Below are 22,331 nucleotides of genomic sequence, written 5' to 3' on the forward strand. Positions count from 1 at the left end.
ATTGATAATTATAAAGCTGTATCATGGTACATAAAATTTTCTAAATGTTCTCTTGCCCTTTGGTAAAGGCACATTATTGCTTAATTTGTAATTGTTCAATGTCATTAGAGATTTCTAAGAGAATTTGCCCCAGCTGTTCTAGTGAAGCAATTAATCTGGACCCTCATGATCCAGTAGTTTGTTTTACTCTCATTCATTAGAAATTGACCTTTGTAATGTGGGGCAGGAAAGTCTTGATTGAATACTCACCTCATCAAGAGTTACGGGTGGTGGAATTCCTTTGTTATTCTGTCTCTGGAGAAGAAGGCTGCTCTGGTGGGTTGACAGCACCCTTTCTTCTGGAATGTTTTTAGACTTTAAGGTGAGTGTAGGTTTCCCAGACTCCTGTGTGGGAAACTTAATTCATGACAAGGCTTAAACCTAGTCCTAAGTGGGGAATTTATTAGACCATATCTTCTCAGCTGACCTGTGCCTTGTCACACATTACATGTAAGGTGGATGGTCTCTGAATTTGAAAACTGACTCTACTCTGTCTCACAGTGCTTGGAGTTATATTGTTATTCTCTTCCTGGCTGTTTTTCCTACTTATGAGCACATTTGATTTTTTTGTAGCTAAATAGTGTTATGATTGAAACAGAAGCCTAATAGTGACTGTATACTGTGGCTTCCCTAGTCATCTCTCTTTTAACAGTTCTAAAGATATCAAAAAATAAGAAGAGAAATAGGAATTTGGGGGCATTAGCCAACCAGAGGATTGAGCAGTATGCTATTCAGCTTTACCTGGAAGTTAACTTTTTTCGTTCTGTCTCCTGTTTGTATTTCCAGGTAGCAGACAGATGATAATACAAGTTCTGGAGTTGCTCGCAGAAGTTGTGGTGCTTGTCGGTGAAGCGATTTCAGCACATCTGTGGGATGACAGCAGTCTTTTTGCTATAGATATGGTGAGACTCAAGGTTTTCCTTGCGGCGTGGATAATAATATCAGTCTTTTGTTTTATCTTGGTCCTTTCAAGCTGGCTTCATTGTCTCATTAGCCTTTGAAATCTTTGTTTTAGGTACAATAGATCCCAGGCTTATTTTGTATAGTGTCTGGAATCGACTATTTCTCCAGAGATTCTAGTTACTTTTAATGCGGCTTCCATGTAATGGAAACCATATCATTTTTTACATTTCCCATATATCATAAATCATTTGCTTTTTTATGTCTTTTATTTTCAAATTATCATCTGATAAGCTTGCTTTTCTGAGCAGAACTGGTGTTTTGTTTTTCTATTAATGTAAATTTGTAACTTATGCCTCACTTTTCCTTTTTTTTTTCCTTTGTCAGAGAATTGGAAGTAAAATTTATTAGTTGTAAAAATATATATCGCCTCCTAGAATTAGCATTTTTTCCTCTTTATGTTATTTTGATCTACCTAGATCTATCTAGATTTTATTAAACCTTGCTATAGGCTGCCTGAAATCCTTGTGTATAGGCGTTAAAACAGAAAAACTAAATAAAATCCTGATGTTTACTTAATACCAGTATCTATGTGTGAAGAACTCCCCCAGTTTTCTTATATACACAAATCTCTTGAGAAGAAACAGGACTTAAATCTTTTACAATAGGTTTAATAAATTGTTTCATGTCCTTCAATTTCCTTGTTTATAAAATAGGGATTATAGTTCTTAATCTTAGTTTTCTGATAGTTCTTAAGGTTATCCCACTATTTTGTAGTACTTTTAGAAGATTTTCACATATTGAAGATTTTCAACAAGTGAGTTTTTCCTGAGAAGTGTGAAGAATGTTTTATCAGTTGCTTCTTAAAATAGCTTAAATTTCTTGGCCAGAACATTTATCTGTAAAAGTTAGTCATTCACTTTTAACTTTTGGCTGCTGATCTTTTATGATTCAATGAATTATTTTTATTTTAAAGGTTAAATCTGTTGTACAAGAGCCAATTGGTATGTTAGAAATGTTAAATAAAACAGTACTGCTTGAAATTATATTTGATTTACTTATTTAAAGGGAAAAAAATGCTCCCTAGGAAAAAATCTCATTCCTTTGGGTTGTATATTAATAGAATCAGACAATTAAGTAAAATTTCTTAATGTCCTTACTTTTGCAAAGTTTAAAAAGAAAACAGAGGTATATTTTTGTTGTGTCATTAAAGGAACAAAATAATAAAAGTTGAGTAGTTCAGTAATTGAATACCTGAAGATGTGTAATAAACTCTCTAGAACTTTCCAAATATTGCTAATAACACTCATGAAATTCCATAATTCAGTGTGTATAAGCATAGTCAAAGACTTTTTTTCTCTATAAACTGAATATTTTTATTTCACTTGAAGCAAATAAAATATTTTCACTGAAATTGTTATATTTTGTTAAAATTAAAAGTTTATTGATAAGTGTTTGTAAACGTTAGAAAGACCCGAAGGATGTCATCCCTCCTTTGCCTCTCTAGGAAGTTGTGTTTATTTTTCCTTATTTGCCTGGTAAGTTAGCCTCACAGAGTGAGGCGCTCCTTCCTGTGCCAGCTGGCTCCAGACTCCTGCGACTGCTTTTGTTCAATTTTTCCCCTTTTCCTCTCTGTCACTGCCGTCCTGCAGTGTCAGGGAAAGCAGTCTTTGCGCCTTCTTTATTACTCATTCTTTCTAAATTCCCACCTGACCTGCTGTGAGCTGGTAACTTAGATTTCCCGGTTTGTTAGAATTGCTGGTTGAAGTTCAAGTGAAATTGTAAGGATTGTGAAAGAGTCTAGAGAGAGGGGCTTGATATCCAGTAAGGGCTCAAGAAGGGTAGTTGAACCAGATTGTGAGTTTATTAGTTGGCTGACCGGAATCTCTCATTAACATATGCCTTCCCTGCCACCACAGAGACAGGTATTTTAGTCCACCAAACATTCTTCATACTGTTCGCAAAGAGTTGGACACGACTGAGCTACTGAACTGAACTGAAACATTCTTCGATGGCTTTGTTTATGCTTGGGCGCTGGGGGTGCAAGAGGAATGAGCAGCAATTCTTTTCACTCTTGTGGGAGGGAGAAAAAAACTGACTGTTCCCCATGCTGTACATTTCATCTTCGTGACTCGTTTACTTTGAAAGCTGAAGTCTGTACTCACCCGTTTCACTCATTCCCCACTTCCCTGCCCTCTGCCCTCTGGCCGCTCCCTGTTAGTTCTCTGTATCTGTGAGTCTGTTTCTGTTTTGTTTGTTCATTTGTGCTTTCTTTTTTTTTAGATTCCAAATATAACTGAAATCATACTGTATTTGTTTCTACCTGCCTTATTTCTTGTAGCATAGTACCTTCTAGGTCTATCTGTGTTGTCACAGCTGGCAAGATTTCATTCTTTTTATGGCTGAGTATTTTTCCATCGTATGTCTGTGTGTATGTGTGTGTGTCTGTCTGTTTGCCCCAGCTTCTTCATCAGTTCCTCTGTCAGGGGTCACTTAGCTTGTTTCCTCGTCTTGACTATTGTAAATAATGCTGTTATGAACATTGGGGTGTGTGAATCTTCCTGATTTGGTGTTTTCATTTTTTTGGATATAAACCCAGGAGTGGGATTGTTGGATCCTGTGGTTGTCCTCTTTTTAGTTTTTTTGAGGAACCTCTGTACTTTTTTCTACATGGCTGCATCAGTTTGCATCCTCACTGGCAGTGTACAAGGGGTCCCTTTTCTCCACACCCTTGTCAACATTTGTGTTTGTGGCCTTTCCTTGGTAGCCGTTCTGATAGGTGTGAGGTGATACCTGACTGTTGTTCTGACTTGCATCTCTCTGACTAGGAATGTTGAACATCTTCTCAGGTGCCTAGAGTGCTTTGAAAACACTCCCAAGCCGGCACTCTCAGGGAGGGATTTTGCAAATCATGGGATGAGCTGAGTTGAAATTATGAATATGTTTAGGTGAAGAAAGTAAAGGTTGGGTTTTTTAACCTGGTGACGGGGAGGAGTGAGGCGTGCTGGTTGGCGGCCAAGGGTAGGGCTCTTGGGAGGAATACAGACAACCAGAACACAAAAAGTGGGGTGGGTGGGCTGGGTGAGAGGCCCGGGGGTCCGCCGGGGTCTGCTTGCAGAAGGCCGTGGTGCTGAGGAGTGCCTGGCGGGACTTGCCAGTGGGACAGTCATTGGCTGCCTTGTGAGAGGGAGAGGGGGAGTGTGAGGCTGGAAGCATTTGGAGGAGTCACTGTGTCAGATGCTTTATAGCATCCAAAACCTGTTAATATTGTGCAGATAGCAGAGAAGTTGTGTTTGCACCGTAAATTTTGTTTCATTGGGAATATTTAGAATATTTTGCTCATCTGGTATTTTAATGCTATAATTTTGTTAAGCTTTAAAAATATCCTCTGAAAACTGTCACCCCAGCCCATATCTGCTACCTTATAGCTGTTTAAACATCTTTAACCCAGCAAATTAAAACTACAGGCCAGATAGTATTGTTTTAAAATCCTTTCTTTTTCTTAAACGTTAAAAACAAAAGCACTTTCTCTTTTTTGGCTTGGAAGAAGTGCTGGAAATAGTGAAAGGTACAAGATTGATTCTGATAGTACCTCCTTTTTTGCTGTTTTGAAAAGTTGATTCATCATTAGAATTAGCAAGTTTATTTGAAACAATTTCACAAAGTAAATAGATTTTTACAGAAAGCCCTGCAATACCGAGCACTTAAACATGTTCACTGATTTAAATTGTACATTGTCAGAGTTAGTCTTGAATAACAGAGATATGTTGTTTGTAGGTATTTAAAAGTATTATTTTAATGGAGAAGTAGTGTGTGGAAGAGCTGCCTGTTTATGTAATAAGGCTGTCTCTGTGTTTCTTGTTTTCTCTAGACCAGTGGTTTTTAATATAAGGACTATTAAGTTTCTCTATTTTAATTTTGTAAGGGTGGTCCTAGTTTTGGTTTAAATTTTTTTATTTTTAGTTTTATTTCTTTGGGCTCAGAGAACATAGTCTTAAATATACATTGACTTTGTTTTGTGATTAAAAGAGTTAGTTTTAGTCATTGTTCCTTGGAAACTTGAGGAGGTGTAGTCTTTGAAATGTTCAAAGTTTATATCTATTTAATTTATTAAGTTGAAAAAAGATTGAGTTAAAACCTAAAATCCAACTTCAGGTTTTGCTTGGTATTTATATTATTCAGACCACAAAGACTCATTCCTGTTGAGTCTTTACTCTCTATTACTCATTTCATCAATAGACAATTATCACTTCTATCTAATTCTTTTGTTCTGAATTATTCATTATTTACACTTTATAGATTTTGTTCATATTTCAGTACACTAATGTTTTTAATTGAAGTATAGTTGATTTACAGTATTGTTCCAACCTGTGCTACAAGCAGAGTAACTCGGTTATGCACATATACCCTTCCTTTTTCCCAAGTCTTTTCCATCATGGCTTATCACAGGACAGTCAGTGCGGTCCCCGTGCTGCGCATCAGGGCCTGGCTGTTTACCCATGCTCACCGGCACAGTCTGACCTGCCAACCCCACACCCTCGTTTCACCCCTTTCCTTCCTCGCGGCCCCGTGACGACCGCAGGTCTGCTGTGTGTGTCGGTGAGTCTGTTTCCGTTTTGGAGGTAGGTTTTTTTGGTGCCATATTTTAGATTTATCAAATGATCCATGTAACAGGTTAACTTTAAATAATTTTTCATTTTAGTTTTCACATCTTTCCCATGGAAAGATGAGATGAGAACCGCAGTGTTTTTTTCCTTCTACCATCTACTGATGCTGTCCTTTTAGCTGTACGTTTATAGATACATGTTGTTATGATTTGCCAGTCTTGTCTAATGTATTTTACCTTTCTCTTCATACTTTATGCATACCTTTCAGTTTAAAAGATACAACTACTATTTGAGTCGTAAGCTATCTAGAAATTTATGATGGTGGAACATTTGCTCTGAATCGGCCTTGTTACCTGAAGAAAGATTATATAATTTAATATTTCATTGTGTTTTTTTTTATAAAATGGAAATTTAATCTATATTGATTTTGACCACTTCCAAAATTAGCATTCCATAATAACTCTTAAAACAGTCAACAGTCCTTTGACTAAAAACACAAGTTATTTATAAACCACTTAGTATTTACTTTTGTATGTGGACTGTAATCCAAGAAAAACAAAATAGTAAATTATGGTTAAGATATCTTAGGCAGCACTTGACTTCTGGGCTTCAGAAAGATGTGGAAACTTTTTCTGAAGAAACTTTTCTTTCTTTCGTGCTAAACTTATCTTGCTTGCTTTGATGCGGGCTTGTTTCTCAATTCTCAATCTGACAAAACGTTCCACGTAGGGCATTGCAAAACATCGTTTTCTACTGTATATTTTATTTAGATACCAAGGTATAGGCCACTACTTGAACTTGTGCCAGATGATTCTTCCAAAAATGTCTCTTCTCCAAGCACCAGGTCTAGGCTTTTCTTGACCAGTCTGAAGAAGTCTGAGGGCATCTTCCCTTTCCTGGACAACTTTATCTAATGCATCCATGGAATCCACTACCTTTTCTAAGCGCTCCGGGCTTGGCATTGGCAGCCTCTGCCATTTAGCTTCCTGTTCTAGAGTTAGGAGCATGTTTCTTTCTTTCAGGAGAACATACCAAAGTTTATGTAAATCTTCATTACTTTTGTTCCTTAATTGCTGACAGGTCCATGAAGCTCCAGATTTCACCTTTTCTTCCCCCCAGTTCTTTGGGTCATCAAAAAATTCTTCCAGTCCTCTCCTAGACAATGTGGTATGAAGTAATCTACACTGGTGAAAAGATGTGACATCTGATGTATTCTTAGTCAACAGACTAAGAGAAAACCTGCAACCTGTGCTAGCAAGGGCTTGAGAACTTATTCACGACGTAGAAGCCTTCAGAGTGGCCGAGACTCTTCTGCAGAAACCAGTCAAACTGGCAGCAGCCATTTTTCGTATATCATTGTGTTTTTAATTATTTGGCTCTGGCTGTTTCATGTCTTAAGTAAATTTGGGATCCCTTTGAGGGCAGAGATCATGTCTCTTGAACTAGTGCCTTTTCCCCCACATACTTACCGCTGTGTTCAGGAGACAGTAAGTCCAATAAGCTACTGGATGAAAGTTGCATGTTGTGTTCAAAATTGGAACAATTAAGCACTAGAAACTAGGAGGAATTTATGGTTCCTTAAGTTTTTATATTTTGTTTACTTTTATTTATTATTAGAGTTCATCATGTTACATTCTTAAAACTTGTAGCTTTAAAAAAAATTTAGGTGTGCTTATTTTTCTGTCCTACCATTAAAAGAGTCTCATCATGTATTGTTTATTCTTACCGAGAGGAGTACATTTGTATTATTTAATGATAAAATTTTATGTCCATGACATTTGCCTGTTGGCCCCTACAGTTGACTGTGGTCCCTGATTGGTGTTTAAACGTTTGCAGAAAGAGAAGCTGCTGATGGTGCTGGCGTCCCTTGGAGACACCGTGTGCTACCATAAAAGCAGCGTGAGTCTGGAGCAGCCGGAGGCGCTGATCGTGCACCACAGGATGGCCTTTGTCAGCGTCGCGCTGTTTGCGGTCCGGCTCCTGCAGACGCTCCTCCCTGTGGAAAAGGTGAGGCGCCTGGTGTGGCTTGTTTGTAGTTTGCTGGGTGTTACGGCCCCTGTTGTAGCTCCTTCTGATCATTTCACGGTGTGCAGAGATTACACTGGAAATGTGGAAGTTGAGAAATGGCTAGTTTTAACATATTTGACTAGTTTTGACAAATCAGTTGATAGAAAAAAGCACTCATTTTGTAAAGTTCTTTTTTTTTTTTAAGGTGCTTTTAAAAAATTCTTATGACGCATGTTTAGAAAAGTGCATTCTTACTAAGCGACTGTGTTGTTGCTGTTCAGTCACTAAGTCGTGTCTGGCTCTGCAGCCTCATGGACGGCAGCACGCCAGGCTCCCGTCCTTCACTGTCTCCCGGAGTTTGCGCAGATTCATGTCCACTGAGTCGGCGATGCTGTCTGTCCACCTCATCCTCTGCTGCCCCCTGCTCCTTCTGCCTTCATTCTAAGTGACTATCTCTGTTTAAAAAGTGACCACCCCCCCAAAACATGAGGTAGAACACGGCCAGCATTCCACTGCCCCCTCCTGTCCTTTACCTCTCCTGCCCCCCCCTCCCATGTTAAAGGTGATTTTAATCAGTGTGACTATTTCTTTTAAATCCCCTTGTTGACTGTACTTTTAATTGGAGGATATATCTCTGCATTTGAATGTTAGTAGTAAAAATATCTCAAATGACTCATATGCAAATGTTGTACAGTGGACTTACTGCAAAAAGAAGGGTGTGGCATCATGCTTAACTGAAGGTATGGGAGAAATTACTGTAGCTAAATAACTGTTTCTTATATCTTTTATTGTCCTTTGTTATAGGTACTTTCCCTTTTGTTTCCTGGAATCTGCAGAGCACGTTGTCTAAACTATTTAATAACACATATGCAATATATGTAATATATTACCAGGTCATCTGGGAAAATCAAAATAAAACATTAAAATTTAAATATAGTATTTTGCTTTAGAGAAAAGTTACATCATTTCTGTTGATTTTAATTTTTAACTTTTATTCATTAGTCATTATATTTCTGAAAAGCCTAACACTCTGTTAAAGAGTGATAATTTTCCAAGACATTTGTTGTTGTTTAGTCACTCAGTCGTATCTGACTCTTTGTGATCCCATGGGCTGTAGCACGCCAGCCTTCCCTGTCCTTCACTATTTTTTGGAGTTTGCTCAAACTCATGTCCATTGAGTCGGTGATGCCTTTCAGCCATCTCATCCTCTGTTACCCGCTTCTCCTCCTGTCCTCAATCTTTCCCAGGAACAGAGTCTTTTCTAGTGAGTCGGTTCTTTGCATCAGGTGGCCAAAGTATTGGAGCTTCAGCTTCAGCATCAGTCCTTCCAATGAATATTCAGGACTGATCTCCTTTAGGATGGGCTGGTTTAATCTCCTTGATGTCCAAGGGACTCTCAAGAGTCTTTTCCAACACCACAGTTCAAAAGCATCAATTCTTCAGCACTCAGCCTTATTTATGGTCAACATTCGCATCTGTACATTACTACTGGAAAAGTCATAGCTTTGACTATATGTACCTTTGTCAGCGAAGTGATGTCTCTGCTTTTTAATACGCTGTCTAGGTTTGTCATAACTTTTCTTCCAAGGAGCAAGCATCTTTTAATTTAATAAATTCCAAGGCATAAGCATAATTTGAAGGATTTTAGTCATAAAAAACTGGAATTGCATTTAAAATATAGGTGTCTCACTTTACATAATATCATCATGTAACTGAAAACTTAGTAGTGCTACAATAACTTGTTAAGTATCACCAGACTCAACATTCTATATGCTGAATACTGTTGGAAAAGTTACTTGTTGTACCATGGAGCTCAATTTTTGCTTTTTTGATTGTACATGTTTTTCATCTATATGGTTATTTGGGCAGGAATCAATTAAAATAGAAATCAGTAATTTATTTTATTTGAATAGAATAATATAAAGCCAACTCTCCATGACTTTTTTTTCTTAAGATACTTACTTTTCTTGTTTTTGAGGGCAAATCAATATCTGCAGTTTTTGGTAGGTCTTTTAAATATATAACTTGGAACTTCATTAGAGCAGTAAATGGGTCAATGAAGAGATTGTAATAAAAGTATCAGTTTATAGATGGTTACAATTGCTTTGATTGAGAACTTTAAAGTGAAATGTAAACAAAAATGCTCTTCTTCCGTTGCTATTAAATTTGTCCTTTAGTTGATATAAATACAAGGTTTTGCTGCCCTCTGCCTGTTGCTAGCCCACCAGAAATTGAACTTGAATCTGAACTCTGAAACTTTCTACACTGAAAGTAGCTTTTAAATATTTGAGTTGCCACTTACCAAATATGTAATTGGAAGTTGGAAAACGATAGTGTGACTCTATGTAAGCATTTCCTGAATTTGAAAATTTTGACAGAATGCCCTGGAAGACCTTTTTTGAAATTGGTAATTGCTGATTTTTAGATGAATTTGGAGAATATCCGCATATAGGTTAAAAGGAGGCATTGGTAATCTTATGAAAAATGCTCTGCTTGGGTAAATCAAATTGGTGGAACAAATGATGTTGACTCTTTTACCTAATGGTGGTAATAGCATTCCACTGAAATATCTTCATTTTTAGTCCCACCTCACTGACATGTGATTAATGCCTGGAGGACTACTGTCTTCAGTCTGGGGTGTAAACTATGACGGGTCCTCTGGCCCTCGAGAGGATTAAATGTACCCCCTTACCTTGGTGCTCTGAGTTCCTGAGATGAATTTCAGATGTAGGTATGCAGAATGAAAAATGTCAGAATTCCTGAGTCATGGGTGAGAAGAGGAAAGAGAGGAAATTAATATTTATTGAGTGGGATATACCACATACTCTACTTGTTTAATCCTCACGTCAGCTATTTTTTTCTGCTTAAAGTCAGAGAAAGCTCTTTTAAACTAGAACACAGCATCTTTGGAGTTGATCCACTAGGATTTACTATCTCAGCGCAGTGCCCAACTCACTCAGTCTTTTTTGCTAATTCCTCTCTGTCTTCCTAACTTCTTTTTATTTTTATTTTTTTCTTCCTAACTTCTTAAAGGGGGAGTACCCCAACACTGGCCATGCCCCTCATGAAATGTCATCCCATTTTAAGTCTTTAAATGCCGTTTATTTGGGGACACCTCCCAAACTTATATTTCCAGACCACATGTGTCATGTGAACCCCAAACTCCTATGTATATCCTATATCTTTTTGCCTGCTTCACTTGACAGTTTGTATCTCCAGCTTAACAGGTCCCAAGCCTAGTTCTTCACTTCCCTCCCAAGCGTGTTCTTCCTCTGGTCTTCCCATCTCAGTAAATGACACTTTCATTCTAGTTGGTAGTTGATCATGAGAAAACCTTACAGGCATCCTTGATTCCTCTCTCCGATACACTTAGGTCCAATCCCTGGACAAAGTGTCTTTCTCCTTTGAATATCGGTCCAGAACCTGAGTACTTCTCACCACTCCCACTGCTACTGCCTGAGTTGAAGCCGCCATCCTGTCTTGCCTGGGTTGTTGCAGTGACCTCCTCCTTGGTCTCTCAGCTTCCACCATTGCCCGCTTCCACTTGTTCTGTTTGGACTGATCCTAATATTGGCCCGAAACCTTCCAGTACCCGCTCAGAGGACAAGTCCTTTTGATGACCTGCAGCCTTCCCTGATCTGGCACTACTGCCCCTGGAGGCCATCACCCCACGCTAGCTCCGCTGGCCTCCTTGCTGCCAAAGGTGCTCCTCGTCTGAGCCTTTGTGCTTGCTGCTTCCTCCGCTGTGACTGCTTTTCCCTCAGACATCCACGTGGCTCCTGACTCCCAGGTCTCCACTTCAATGTTGCCTTGTCAGAGGCCTTCCTCTGCGCCCCGCCTGTCACTTCTCAGCCCCTGTCCATCCTTCCTGTCTCCTGTTCTTAGAGTTTTCTCAGCACTTCTGTCCGCACCTGACAAGTGTGGCTTACTCTGCTTTCTCCCCTGGACTGTTAACTTCATGAGGGCAGAGGTTCTGTGTCTCTTCCCACTGTGTCCCTAGGAACTGAAATGGAACCCGCACACAGTGGGGGCTCAGTGAGCGTTAGCCAAGGGAGCGAATAATTAGTCATGAGGTAATTTAGCTTCTCTCTCTTTTCCGTTAGGAGTGTTCTTCATAGAATAAGAGAAATTTCTCTTGACTTTATCGTAGTTGCTGTCTTAATAGTTTTTGGTTTTTTTTTCCCATGCTTAATAACATAAAATTTTGATTCCTTTACTTTTTGACTTTCATTTGGCAGCTTTATTTCATGTAAAAGCATTGTTTAGCTGATTTAGCTCTTAGGCCTTCAGGCAGTTAATGCTTATCCTTAAAATAAGTTATCCATGAAAATATTATGTCCAAACATACTAAAATAAAGGCAGCATAGTACTGAGCTCTTCTCAAATGATTTTCTCTTAATGTTGAATTTTCAGTTCTTTTCATTTTCTCAGTTGATGCATAGAATCCTATCACAAAGCTAAAATCATTAAAAGAAAAAAATCTTAACAGGGTTTTCTTAGTTTTAAATCAATTAAGTTATAAAATGGGCCCCTTGATTTTATACTAATTAAATGTCAATTTTTGTGAGTGTTCTAGAACTGTTTTAAATATTATGTTGAATTTCTCCTTTCCCTTCTAAAACACAAAACCAAGTGGAAATTAATTTCTGTTCAAATCAGTGTATAGTTCTCCTTGATTTAGTGTTATTCAATTCAGTGTGTAGTTAATAAGGCCTGGGCTGCATCCTCGGGTTTACTGCATTTTTCCTGACCATCTTTGTGTGCCTGCACGGGATACTTAGAGAGAGAGGCCTTGCGCGTCCTCTTCAGCTGCAGTGGCCTGAACTAGGTGTGGGCTCCGGGGAGCGCGATGCTAAGGGTTGCTGTGGGGAAGGGGAGGTGTCCCAGACCTCAGGTTTTGGAAAGGAGTTGAAATTTGAACTTGGGATATTTTGGGCTTAGAAAAAATTGCATTGAATAAAAGTGTAGAGGTAAATCAAGTCTTGGGGGATAGAATTTTCTTTGAAAAAACACGGACTTTGTGATATAAAATTACTAAAAAAAGTTGAACTGCGTTAAGATTATAGTTTACTATGTTTATCTAACAATGGTTAAATTTTTTTTCTTAATTTATCAAGGCAAGCCACTTTTTACCGGAGCCTATGTCAGCAGCATTATTTTTTATTTCTTTGGACATGCCTGTTTCTTTGGAATATCCAAACATTCACGAAGCTGTTGTGGCCTATTTGGAACAGCTGAATTCTGAAAACTACAGTATTTATAAACGAACTGCAGAGGCCGCTTATTCAATTGAGTGTACCTGTAACTTCCTGTCTGATGTTGGGAAGGAGGTAAAAGGTTTTGTTAACGTCTCTTTAAAATTCCTTTGATAAAATGTTTAGAAAATTTAACCTATAGTTTTCAAACTGATGGCCATTTAACAATTGAATTCTTTGGGGTAGGATTCATTATTACTCAGTGGCCCAAATATAAGATTAAGGATATGATTTATATAAAATAAAATGAAGATTTGGATTAATGAATGGTGTATTTTCATGAGACCAGTGGTATTTTTTTAAAACAATTATTATCAATATCTTTATTAGATTGAGTTCCTCTTTGAAGTGGTTTACTGTGTGTGAACAGTGTGACAGGTGACATAAACAGAATTATAACGGCAAATTTAGTGCTTATTTGTAGACATATTTTCCCCTTAATATTTTATAGACCTTTATTTATTTACATAAAGATTAAATAAAATCTTGAACAGCATTATAAGGTAGAAGGTCTACTTTTGGTACCCTTTTATAGTAGTAATTATGTATTTGTTATTTATCCCTTTTAGGATATTATTTAGTATGTTATCTAAATAACATAAGTAGCAATTTCTAAATGAAAGTATTAATGAACCTTAAAATAGACATTGCTTACAATAGTTGTTTACTGTCTGAAATACCAAAATGGGTCCTGAAGATTTTGAACTATTAGGAGCAAAATTCTTACTCCTTTTGGCCCCACAGTGGACTTATTGGGAACCTCATATTTTAAATTTTCCTTATTTACCAATTATTGTTTATTTTTATTTTCTTTGCCCTTTATCTTTATGTCACTGTATCTTGTTTCCTCCATGACAGAATTTTGAATTGCTGTTTAGTTGAATTATTCCTGTGGCATTTTGCATGGCTAGTCAATCATACATGTATTGATCGTCCCCTGTTTTCCTCGAACCTGTCAGGATGTTAGAAGGGGGAGGTGGATCTTAAAATACATGGGTCCTGCCTTGAGCTGCAGTTAATAGGGAGACAGGGACACAGTCAAAGAGCCGTCAAAGAACATGCCACTCAGAGGTAAATAGTATAAAGTCTCAGGTGGTGTTGAGTTGGGCATTTTCCCCTCATTTTTCCTCTGAGGCTGACTTTTTCGGTCTGCTTGTGGAGATGGTTGACTTAAGCAAATGTGAACAGTGTCAGGGCCTCTGGATGATCTAATTTCTTGAAGCTGCTTTCTTAGCTGTTGAGAATCTTACTGTATATGACCTTGACATTTACTGTTGCATTCTGCTTCTTTTTTAGGGAGAGAAGAATCTCTTAGAATTAGTGGAGCTGGCAGATCAAGCCTTACGTAGCTTTTCCTACCATCAGCATTTCCCCCTAATAAAGGAAATCATCTACATTTGTTCAAAAATGTAATTTTTTTTCTTAATATGATTATATTATTATAGGTTTTGTGTGTGTGTGTGTAAGTTTAGGGACAATGAAAATGAAACTGGCTTTCAGTCTTGTTATTTTTTAGTTTAAATTGCTTTTATATGTTCTGATTTTTAAACTGGGTTTATAGCTGCATTAGGACAGTTAAATGTTTTCTTCAGGAGTAAACTAGAAATGTCGTGCTTATAGTCAACATGAATTATCCTTAGATTTTTATACTTTTGGATGTCTTTCCAAATAAGTGTTTAAATTTGTTAGTTTATCTTTAACATTGTAATTAATAACTCAAATTGAGGGTTTTTTAAATGTAAATTTCATTATTCCTATCTTTTATATAGATTTTTGGAAAGCATAATGCATTAACTTATTTTGGGGACATTGGAGCAGAGTTTGCTTTAAAACCTAGTATTTTCATTGCTTTTGGATAGAGTAAATTCCATGGTGATAAATATCCATTAAATATGGAATTTATTTTTCTATCTCTCTCGTGCTCTGTCAAGTTAATCACCTCACTTAATTACCTGGTGAGAACTACATTGAAGATTTACTCTTAATAAATATCAAGTGTACAAGACAGCTTTATTAACCACGGTCCCCAGAACTTACCTGCCCTGTGTAACTGAAACCTTGTGTCCTTTGACCCACATCTGCATTTCCTCCAGTCCCTGGCAATCACTAGTTCTACATTCTGCTCCTATGAATTGACTTTTGTAGATTCCACAGGTCAGATCATGCAGTATTTGTTTTTCTGTATCTTGGCCCATGCCACTTAGCATGTCCTTCAGCTTCATCTGTATTGTCACAAATAATAGGATTTCCTTCCTTTTTCAGGCTGAATGGTATTCCATTATGGGGCTTCCCTGGTGGCTCAGTGGTAAAGAATCCACTCGCCAGTGCAGAAGACGCAGTTTCAATGCCTGGGTCAGGAAGACCCCTTGGAGAAGGAAATGTCAACCCACTCCATTATCCTTGCCTAGAGACCCCATGGACAGAGGAGCCTGGTGGGCTACAGTCCATGGGGTTGCAAAGAGCTGGACGTGACTTAGAGACTAAACAACAACAATATTCCATTGTGTATATTTAAACATTGATTGTTTTCATGTGTTGGCTATTGTGAATAATTTTAGAGTGAGCATGGGACTGCAGATAGCTGTTTGGGAAACCAATTTCATTTCCTTTGGTTATATACTTAACAGTGGGACTGTCGGCTCATACAATAGTTCTTATTTTTAGCTTTTTGAGGAACTTCCGTACTGTTTTCCATAATGGCTGTACCATTTTACATTCTAAATATAGTTTTCTAAAGACATTTTTTTTGTACTCTTTAAGAGAATATTCTCTTTCTTAAACCTAGTCACGTGCTAAGTTGCTTCAGTCGTGTCTGACTCTGCTACCCGCGTGCACTGTAGCCCACCAGGCTCCTCTAAGCATAGGATTTCCCAGCAAGAATACTGGAGTGGGTTGCCATTTCCTTCTCTGGGGGATCTTCCCAACCCAGGGATTGAACTCGCATCTGCCATGTCTCCTGCATTGGCAGGTGGATTCTTTTACCACTGAGCCACCTGGGAAGCCCGACTGGTTTTAAGGCTACTTAAAACAAGTAGACTTGGCTAAAAATTAATTCTAGGTTGGTTGAATAAGACTCCAGGTGGAGGAGTTGGAATGGGAAGAAATCCCGCTCACTGTGTTTTTCAATGTCATGTTTGGTAACTGACTTGCCTTAGATGTCTTGGATGTTTACCTTCCTACCAGCTGGAAGTCTGCGCAGGCCAGTCCTTTACTACAAGGAGAAAGTCAGAGGGTGTTTCTGCGGATGTTGTCTCACCCTTTGCTACAAGTGAAAGTTGAAACCTACCACTGCTGTCTGGAAATTGTTAAGGTAGGTTGTTTTGGTTTTTGTCTTTTTTTTTGTTGGGAGGGAAGCATTAACAGTGGATTCTCTTATTATAACACTAAAACTAAGAATTATTACCATAAAATTAGATGGTAATTATTAGTCAACTCTAAAAAATTTATATTATTGCCTGCGTGCTGTGTGTGTGTGTGTGCGCTAAGTCACTTCAGTCGTGTCTGACTCTCTGCGACCCTATGGACCGTAGCCCGCCAGGTTCCTCTGTCCTTGGGATTCTCCAGGCAAGAATACTGGAGTGGATTACTGTGCCCTCCTTTAGGGGATCTTCCTGACCCAAGGATTGAACCCATGTCTCTTAAGTCTCCTGCATTGGCAGGCGGGTTCTTTACCACTAGAGGCTCTGGGGAAGCCCCCCAAAATTATTAGTCAACTCTAAAAAATTTATACTATTAAATTCTGTAACTGCCAACTTCTTTTAAGTCTAGCATCTGAATTGCTTTATTAGAAGTTTTATACATGGGTCCTGCCTTGAGCTGCAGTTAATAGGGAGACATTTATGTTGTTATTTAATGATGGAAAAATTGTGAGGGAAAGTTGATTTCTATCAGGTATTCAAAGTGATTTCTATGTGCAGGAAAAGTTTTAGGTTACAACAGCTTAAATTTTATAGTTTCAGATCTGTTTTCTTAGTAATATTTTTTCTTTTTTTTTCTTTCAAAACAAATATTTCCTATGTTTTTAAATTATAAAATATTTTAGGATAGAGTAGTATATAAATGTTAACTATTTTGATATTGAAAAGAACACTGTATTTAGGACAATATAAAAAAAATATATGTTCCCATGTATTCTTGAAAATGTTATCTTGTATTCAATACTTGTATAAGTACTATCTAGGTATAATGTTTACATTTTGCCATTTTATGATCATTTTTTATTCAGAGAAATAAAAATATTAGTTACAACTGAGGCTTCTTTCCTTTCTTCTGCCACCAATATAACCATTCTTAAAAATTGGTGTTTATCCTTCCCATCCATGTGCTTTACATACATATTTTACATATATGGTTTATAAATCATATATATTATTGTTTCTGCCTTTTTAAAGTATATAATTTCATGCTATACACATGTTTTTATGGCCTGTTCTTTTCATTTAATCTACCTAGTTCATTCATCTTAACTGCTCTTTACTTTGAATGTATTTTCTTCTATTTATTGTTAAGTATTTAGATTTGGTCTACTTTTTACTGGAATTAAGTTTTTCAGCATTTTCAATGACAGTCTGTAACTGATAGTGCATGTTTGGAAGTGTCTTGCTTTCACCTTACTCCTGAATGATTGATTAGCTGAATATAGAATTGTAGATTGACTGCTGTTTTTTCTTAGTGCTTTTCCAATGCTGCTTTGCTCTTATTAGGCTCTGTCATTGTTGAGAAGTGTGCTGTCAGTTAAATTACAAATTTTTTGTACTTGCTTTTAAGATCTTTTCCTTATCTCTGGTGTTCTTCAGTTTCATTGCAGTATAACTTTGTAATAGGTATGTCATGCAGACTCAAAACTTGTCAAGAGAATCTTTATCTCCTACCAGTTAAAAGAAAAGTTTTAACAACTTAAGTTCTAAAATTGGATTTGAATTATAAAGAGAAGAAAGAGGAATCCTTTGGAAAAGTCAGTGTCACTGATTTTTAAAAACTTTTTGTATTATTTTGCAGGAATGTTTAGGCATCCACAATATCAGTAAACCTGTGTCTTCCCTTTGTAATGGAATTCACTTTCTACTTCACCCAAAAGTTCTGTATGAAATCTCTGCATTTGGCATTCAAGAGCCCAAAAATGAGGTATGGCAACCTTCCTCTTAACCTCTTCCTTTTAACCTTCCTCTTAACAAAGAGGGAGTGTCAGTACAAAAGACTAATTCTGTAGCTATTCAGCTAAATCAAGGTAATATTATAATGTAACAAGACAGTAGGATGAGAAAGTAAAAAGAAACTTGTCTTTGATGTGTGGGTTCAGTTAAATTGTTGTTAAAAAAATGTTAATAAAGAAAATGAGAGTCAAAATACAGGATATCCTTGTTCTCAGAGAACTCAGATCAAACAGTAAGTTTTTCATGTAAGGTGTAGGAATGATGTAGTAGTTATAGTAAGAGTATTTCCATAAGGAACATTTTTATTCAATGGAAAAGTGCACTTTAAAGATAAAAAGAAAAGGGAAACCATTAAAGGGGGAAAGACTGGTTGAGAACAGAATGTAAGATGATGCTGTGGAAATAGGACCTCTGAAGGAAGAGGTGCTGACTGTAGCAGCTTCCCAGACCTCGCGTGGAGTGTCACAGGTACGTGAGATGACGTGGCGGCCACCTCCCTGGACTGCTATCCGTGTTGTTGGCAGGTGAGCGCCGCGGCCAAGGCCATCCTGCTGCACCTGCTGCAGGGCCGACTGCGGGTGACGGCGCCGACCTGGAGCAAGTTCATCGAGGCCCTGTGCCCCGTCGTCGCCGTGCTGCAGGTACTCTGCGCTCACCCGCCCGGGCGCCGTTCCTGGGCAGCGAGCGGGGTTGAAACGCACGCTGCGGGGAGACGGAGAGACGCCGGGCCGCTGTGCGGTCTGCCCGCGGGCGCTGTGTGTCTGGGTGGGAGGTTAGGAAGTGAGGCACTGGCATTCAGCACCGACTGTGGAAAATAGAGCTCAGCCTCATGCAAAGGCTTACAGGCAAAGTGAACCGTGCTTTTCAAGCGGACTTCATAGAATGACCCTGGCTTCGTGGATTCTACCTGTTCATATATGGATTAGCGTGATGGGTTGATTGCTGAGCTCTCAGAGACCCAGCTTTGTTAGCAGCCCTTCTGGGCTCAATTAAAGGAGTGAGTGGCGTGCAGGGCCCCCCTCCCTTGGATGAGAAGGTGGGGAAGATGGGAAAGGCCCACCCGCACGGGGGCAGTGCTTCAGAAGACAGAGCTGGGCCCTGGCCACTGCAAGACCGCTCTGTGCATGGGCTGGGGGGTGCAGGGGGCAGCTCTGAAGATCTGCAGGGGCCCCATCCAGGGCAGCCCCACAGCTAGACTCCTGGAGAAAAATGAGCACGTGTCAGGAGGGTTGGCACATTTTGCTGAAGTTCTCCAGTATTTTTTAAATACAGTTGGATGTAGGCTTCTTACCTCATGTTGGTTATTTTGAAAAGTCCTTATTCAGCTGAGTTGAAAGAAATTTGTGAGTTGCCTGACAGGTCAACACAGCTTCTTATTTTCAAGGTAAAGAATGAAGCGGCATGTTATGCATACAGTCAAATCGTAACTTGCCTCTTGATGAAATCCGTTAGGGCTATGCTGACACTGAAGACCCCCTGGGGAGCTGCATCCTCCACCTCAGCAGAGAGAGCGCGGAGACCGATGAAGGGGTGCTCCCCTGTGCCGCCCGGCTGAAGTCCATGCTGCGGCTCCTGCTGGTGAAGAAGCCCTCGTAAGTAGAGCAGGTCCTCTGAGTGTGCGGGGCCTCGGGAGCATTCTGGGAAGTGAGTGAGTCCGTGTGGGACCAGAGACGGTCAGGGAGAGTGCTTCTCCTATCAGAGGGCCCTGTGGGCGGTCTTGTGGACGCTTTCCTCGGTGCCCCCTCCTCCTCCAGCCTAGCCGCCAGGCCCGCCTGTGTTGTGGCTGCTGTCCTCACTGCGGGTCACAGCGCTGCTGCAGGCGGGGTGGAGCCGGGCAGAGAAGCGGAGGGCAGGAACCATAGAGCATTCGCACTGTCTTCTCTCTCTAGAGATTGTTAGTCTCCTGGAGTGAAACTTCTCCAATGAAATATTTTTTCATTAAAAATTAAAAATTTTCATTAAAAATCTAAGTTTTTCATGAAAGTGTCATGGACCGGTTGCCTCACATACCAGGGTCTGTTGTTGTGCTCAGCTGCTCAGACGTGTCTGACTGCAACCCCACGGACTGCGTCTTGCCAGGCTTCCCTGTCCATCACCAGCTCCTGGGGCTTACCAGTGTGTGGGTGTATTTTCATCTTGTTTAGCTTGTCCTCTTACCAGGGAAACTGAAGCAGTGTCCTGTCCTCCACCATTCGTGTGTCATTTTAACTAAAAGGAGAGGAGGAGGGAAGGATTGTCTTTCTCCCTTCTGTCAGTGCAGCATGAATCTTCTGTTACTCTCTTGGTGTAGCAGGGGTTAGATTTTCCCTCACCGAGAAGAGAAAAAACACAAGTCCAGATGGATAAGCAGTGACGGAGAAGGGACCAGCTGGAAAGGCTGGGGGACACAGACAGACGTTCTCTTGACGATGGGTAATTTTGTTTTCCCCTTACCTAGTCAGGATGATACAGTGGCTTCTTTGTAAACAGGCAGTCAGACGAAAAAATAAGGAAATAGGTGAAATAAAGTAGAACGATAAGAGAATGGAGGGAGGAAAACCAGGAGACTAAGAGCACAAGCCTCCTGCAGAGAGGAAGCTGTGGGTGATGCCGGAGTGGGCGGGGCAGACGCCGTTAGTGTACGTGTGCCCTCGGGATCAGGCTTCTGCAAACGCTCCCGAGACCCTGGGCAGTGTCTTTATTACTCCTGTGCTCATTTAGTATTCCCTTCCTCGAATTTGGTAATTTAGCAAAACAGATGTTTATTTCTGGATCTCCTCTCCCGGCCCAAAGTCTCCAGTAAACAGAAACGCTGTTCTCAGGCAGGACATCTTAGGGGCTTAGAGATCCCCTCCCAGGATCCAAGGACACGGGTGAGGTAACTCTCAGTTACACAGAGCTTAAAGCAGTGTAAATCAGTGCGTAATTGTTTTCATTATTTGACTAATCTTCTCTCATCTCACCAGACCATAAACTCCATTAGACAGGAACGCTGTCCACTGGCTAATCTTTACATCCTCAGACCTTCACTGACCACCTTGGGCATAAACATGCTCAAAATATATTCACTGAAAGAAACAAGTGTAGGGAAATAGTCGGATTCTGGTGCTCTTGCTAAACCTAAGAAAATGCGAAGTTTATCTCCCAGAGGAAGAGATGCATAAATCCATGTTTGACATGTTCCCCTCTAGCCTTTTCCCTGGGGGTGGTGGCTGCCCCTGCACCGGTGACCCCAGACGCTAATGTGGAGCATGGGCACAAAGGAAGAGCGTCATGTGGCTGACACAGCAGAGGCGAGAGGGAGCTTTGCCTGACTTCCCACACCATCTTGGAGCAAATGTTTGCCCTTCAAAGATGGTACCTGCTAGTAATACAGTAAATTCCTGCTTTCTGTCGATTTGGGAAGCCCTTGGGGACGGTGGTTGGCTGTAACCTGGCAGCACTCAACACAGACACGACACGGCCCTTCTAGAACTGGGCGTGTAGCTGAGAAGAGAGATCGTGTCGGTCATACTTGATTACTGATTGTCACAGAGCGAGACCAGTGATGGGGGCTTCAGGGGGACGGAACACAGGCTTGCTGTGGTAGGGAGGCCTGCGCGGGTGTGCGGGTTTTCACTGCAGTCTCACACGTGGAACCTGAAACCTGGAGCTCGATCACCACTTACAAGGCCCCAGTGTCCCTGTAGTTCAAGGATCTGTCTCAGGATCTCCCAGCTCTTTGCTGCTCGTCCACTTGCTGGTTTTTCTAGTTTTCCATTTCATTGTCCTAATAGTGTGCAGCGGTCAGTCTTTTCTTGGAATCTCCCACCTTCCCACTCAACTGGCTTTAAAGCTAATCAAGTCCAGATAAAATAGAGTTTTGATGGGAGCCAGAAGTATTTGCATTTTCATATTTGAGGGGATCTATTTCACTCCGAGTATCTTACTTTAGCTATTAACATGATTACTCTCCTGGAGGTTTGACCTGTTGTCTGGACTCTGTTCCTACGTTTGTGATAGTTTTCATGATTGATTGAGGTAGATCACTCGACATGGAGGCAGGAGTCAGGATTTTTAATTTTTAATTTGGAGATGAGGCAATATTGACTGTGAAGTTTGCAGTCACAGTAAGTCTGCATCTTCACTTGTAATTAGCAATTATTCTTTATTTCTGTTGCCTATTTATAAATGTAAAATGCAAGAATAATTGTAGATATACAGTAACTATTTTAATAGAAAAAGTAAAATGTCATCCATAATGTCAGTATAGTAGAAAATGAAAAAGTCAAAAGTGTTAGTCAGTCGTGTCTGCTCTTTGCGACCCCATGGACTGTAGCGTGCCATGCTCCTCTATTCACGGAATTCTCCAGGCAAGAATACTGGAGTGAGTATCCATTTCCTCCTCCAGG

The 22,331-nt window shown here is 39.7% G+C and overlaps 1 protein-coding gene and 1 pseudogene across 4 annotated transcripts in view; one reads left to right on the forward strand and one right to left on the reverse strand.

Annotated features, from left to right (window-relative positions):
* Positions 1-22,331, forward strand: part of RTTN (rotatin) — a 118,732-nt gene that overhangs the window by 16,358 nt on the left and 80,043 nt on the right. For all 4 annotated transcript variants that reach the window (XM_043444405.1, XM_043444406.1, XM_043444407.1 and 1 more), the window contains 8 exons: positions 826-941; positions 7,383-7,553; positions 12,671-12,883; positions 14,105-14,217; positions 15,992-16,118; positions 17,807-17,932; positions 18,486-18,602; positions 19,414-19,553. In XM_043444405.1, the coding sequence (XP_043300340.1) occupies positions 826-941; positions 7,383-7,553; positions 12,671-12,883; positions 14,105-14,217; positions 15,992-16,118; positions 17,807-17,932; positions 18,486-18,602; positions 19,414-19,553 (1,123 nt within the window). The remainder of the gene's footprint in view (positions 1-825; positions 942-7,382; positions 7,554-12,670; positions 12,884-14,104; positions 14,218-15,991; positions 16,119-17,806; positions 17,933-18,485; positions 18,603-19,413; positions 19,554-22,331) is intronic.
* Positions 6,017-6,882, reverse strand: LOC122425788 (annotated as a pseudogene).

This window comes from Cervus canadensis, chromosome 23 (assembly GCF_019320065.1).
Source record: "Cervus canadensis isolate Bull #8, Minnesota chromosome 23, ASM1932006v1, whole genome shotgun sequence".
In the NCBI taxonomy this organism is placed as follows: domain Eukaryota; kingdom Metazoa; phylum Chordata; class Mammalia; order Artiodactyla; family Cervidae; genus Cervus; species Cervus canadensis.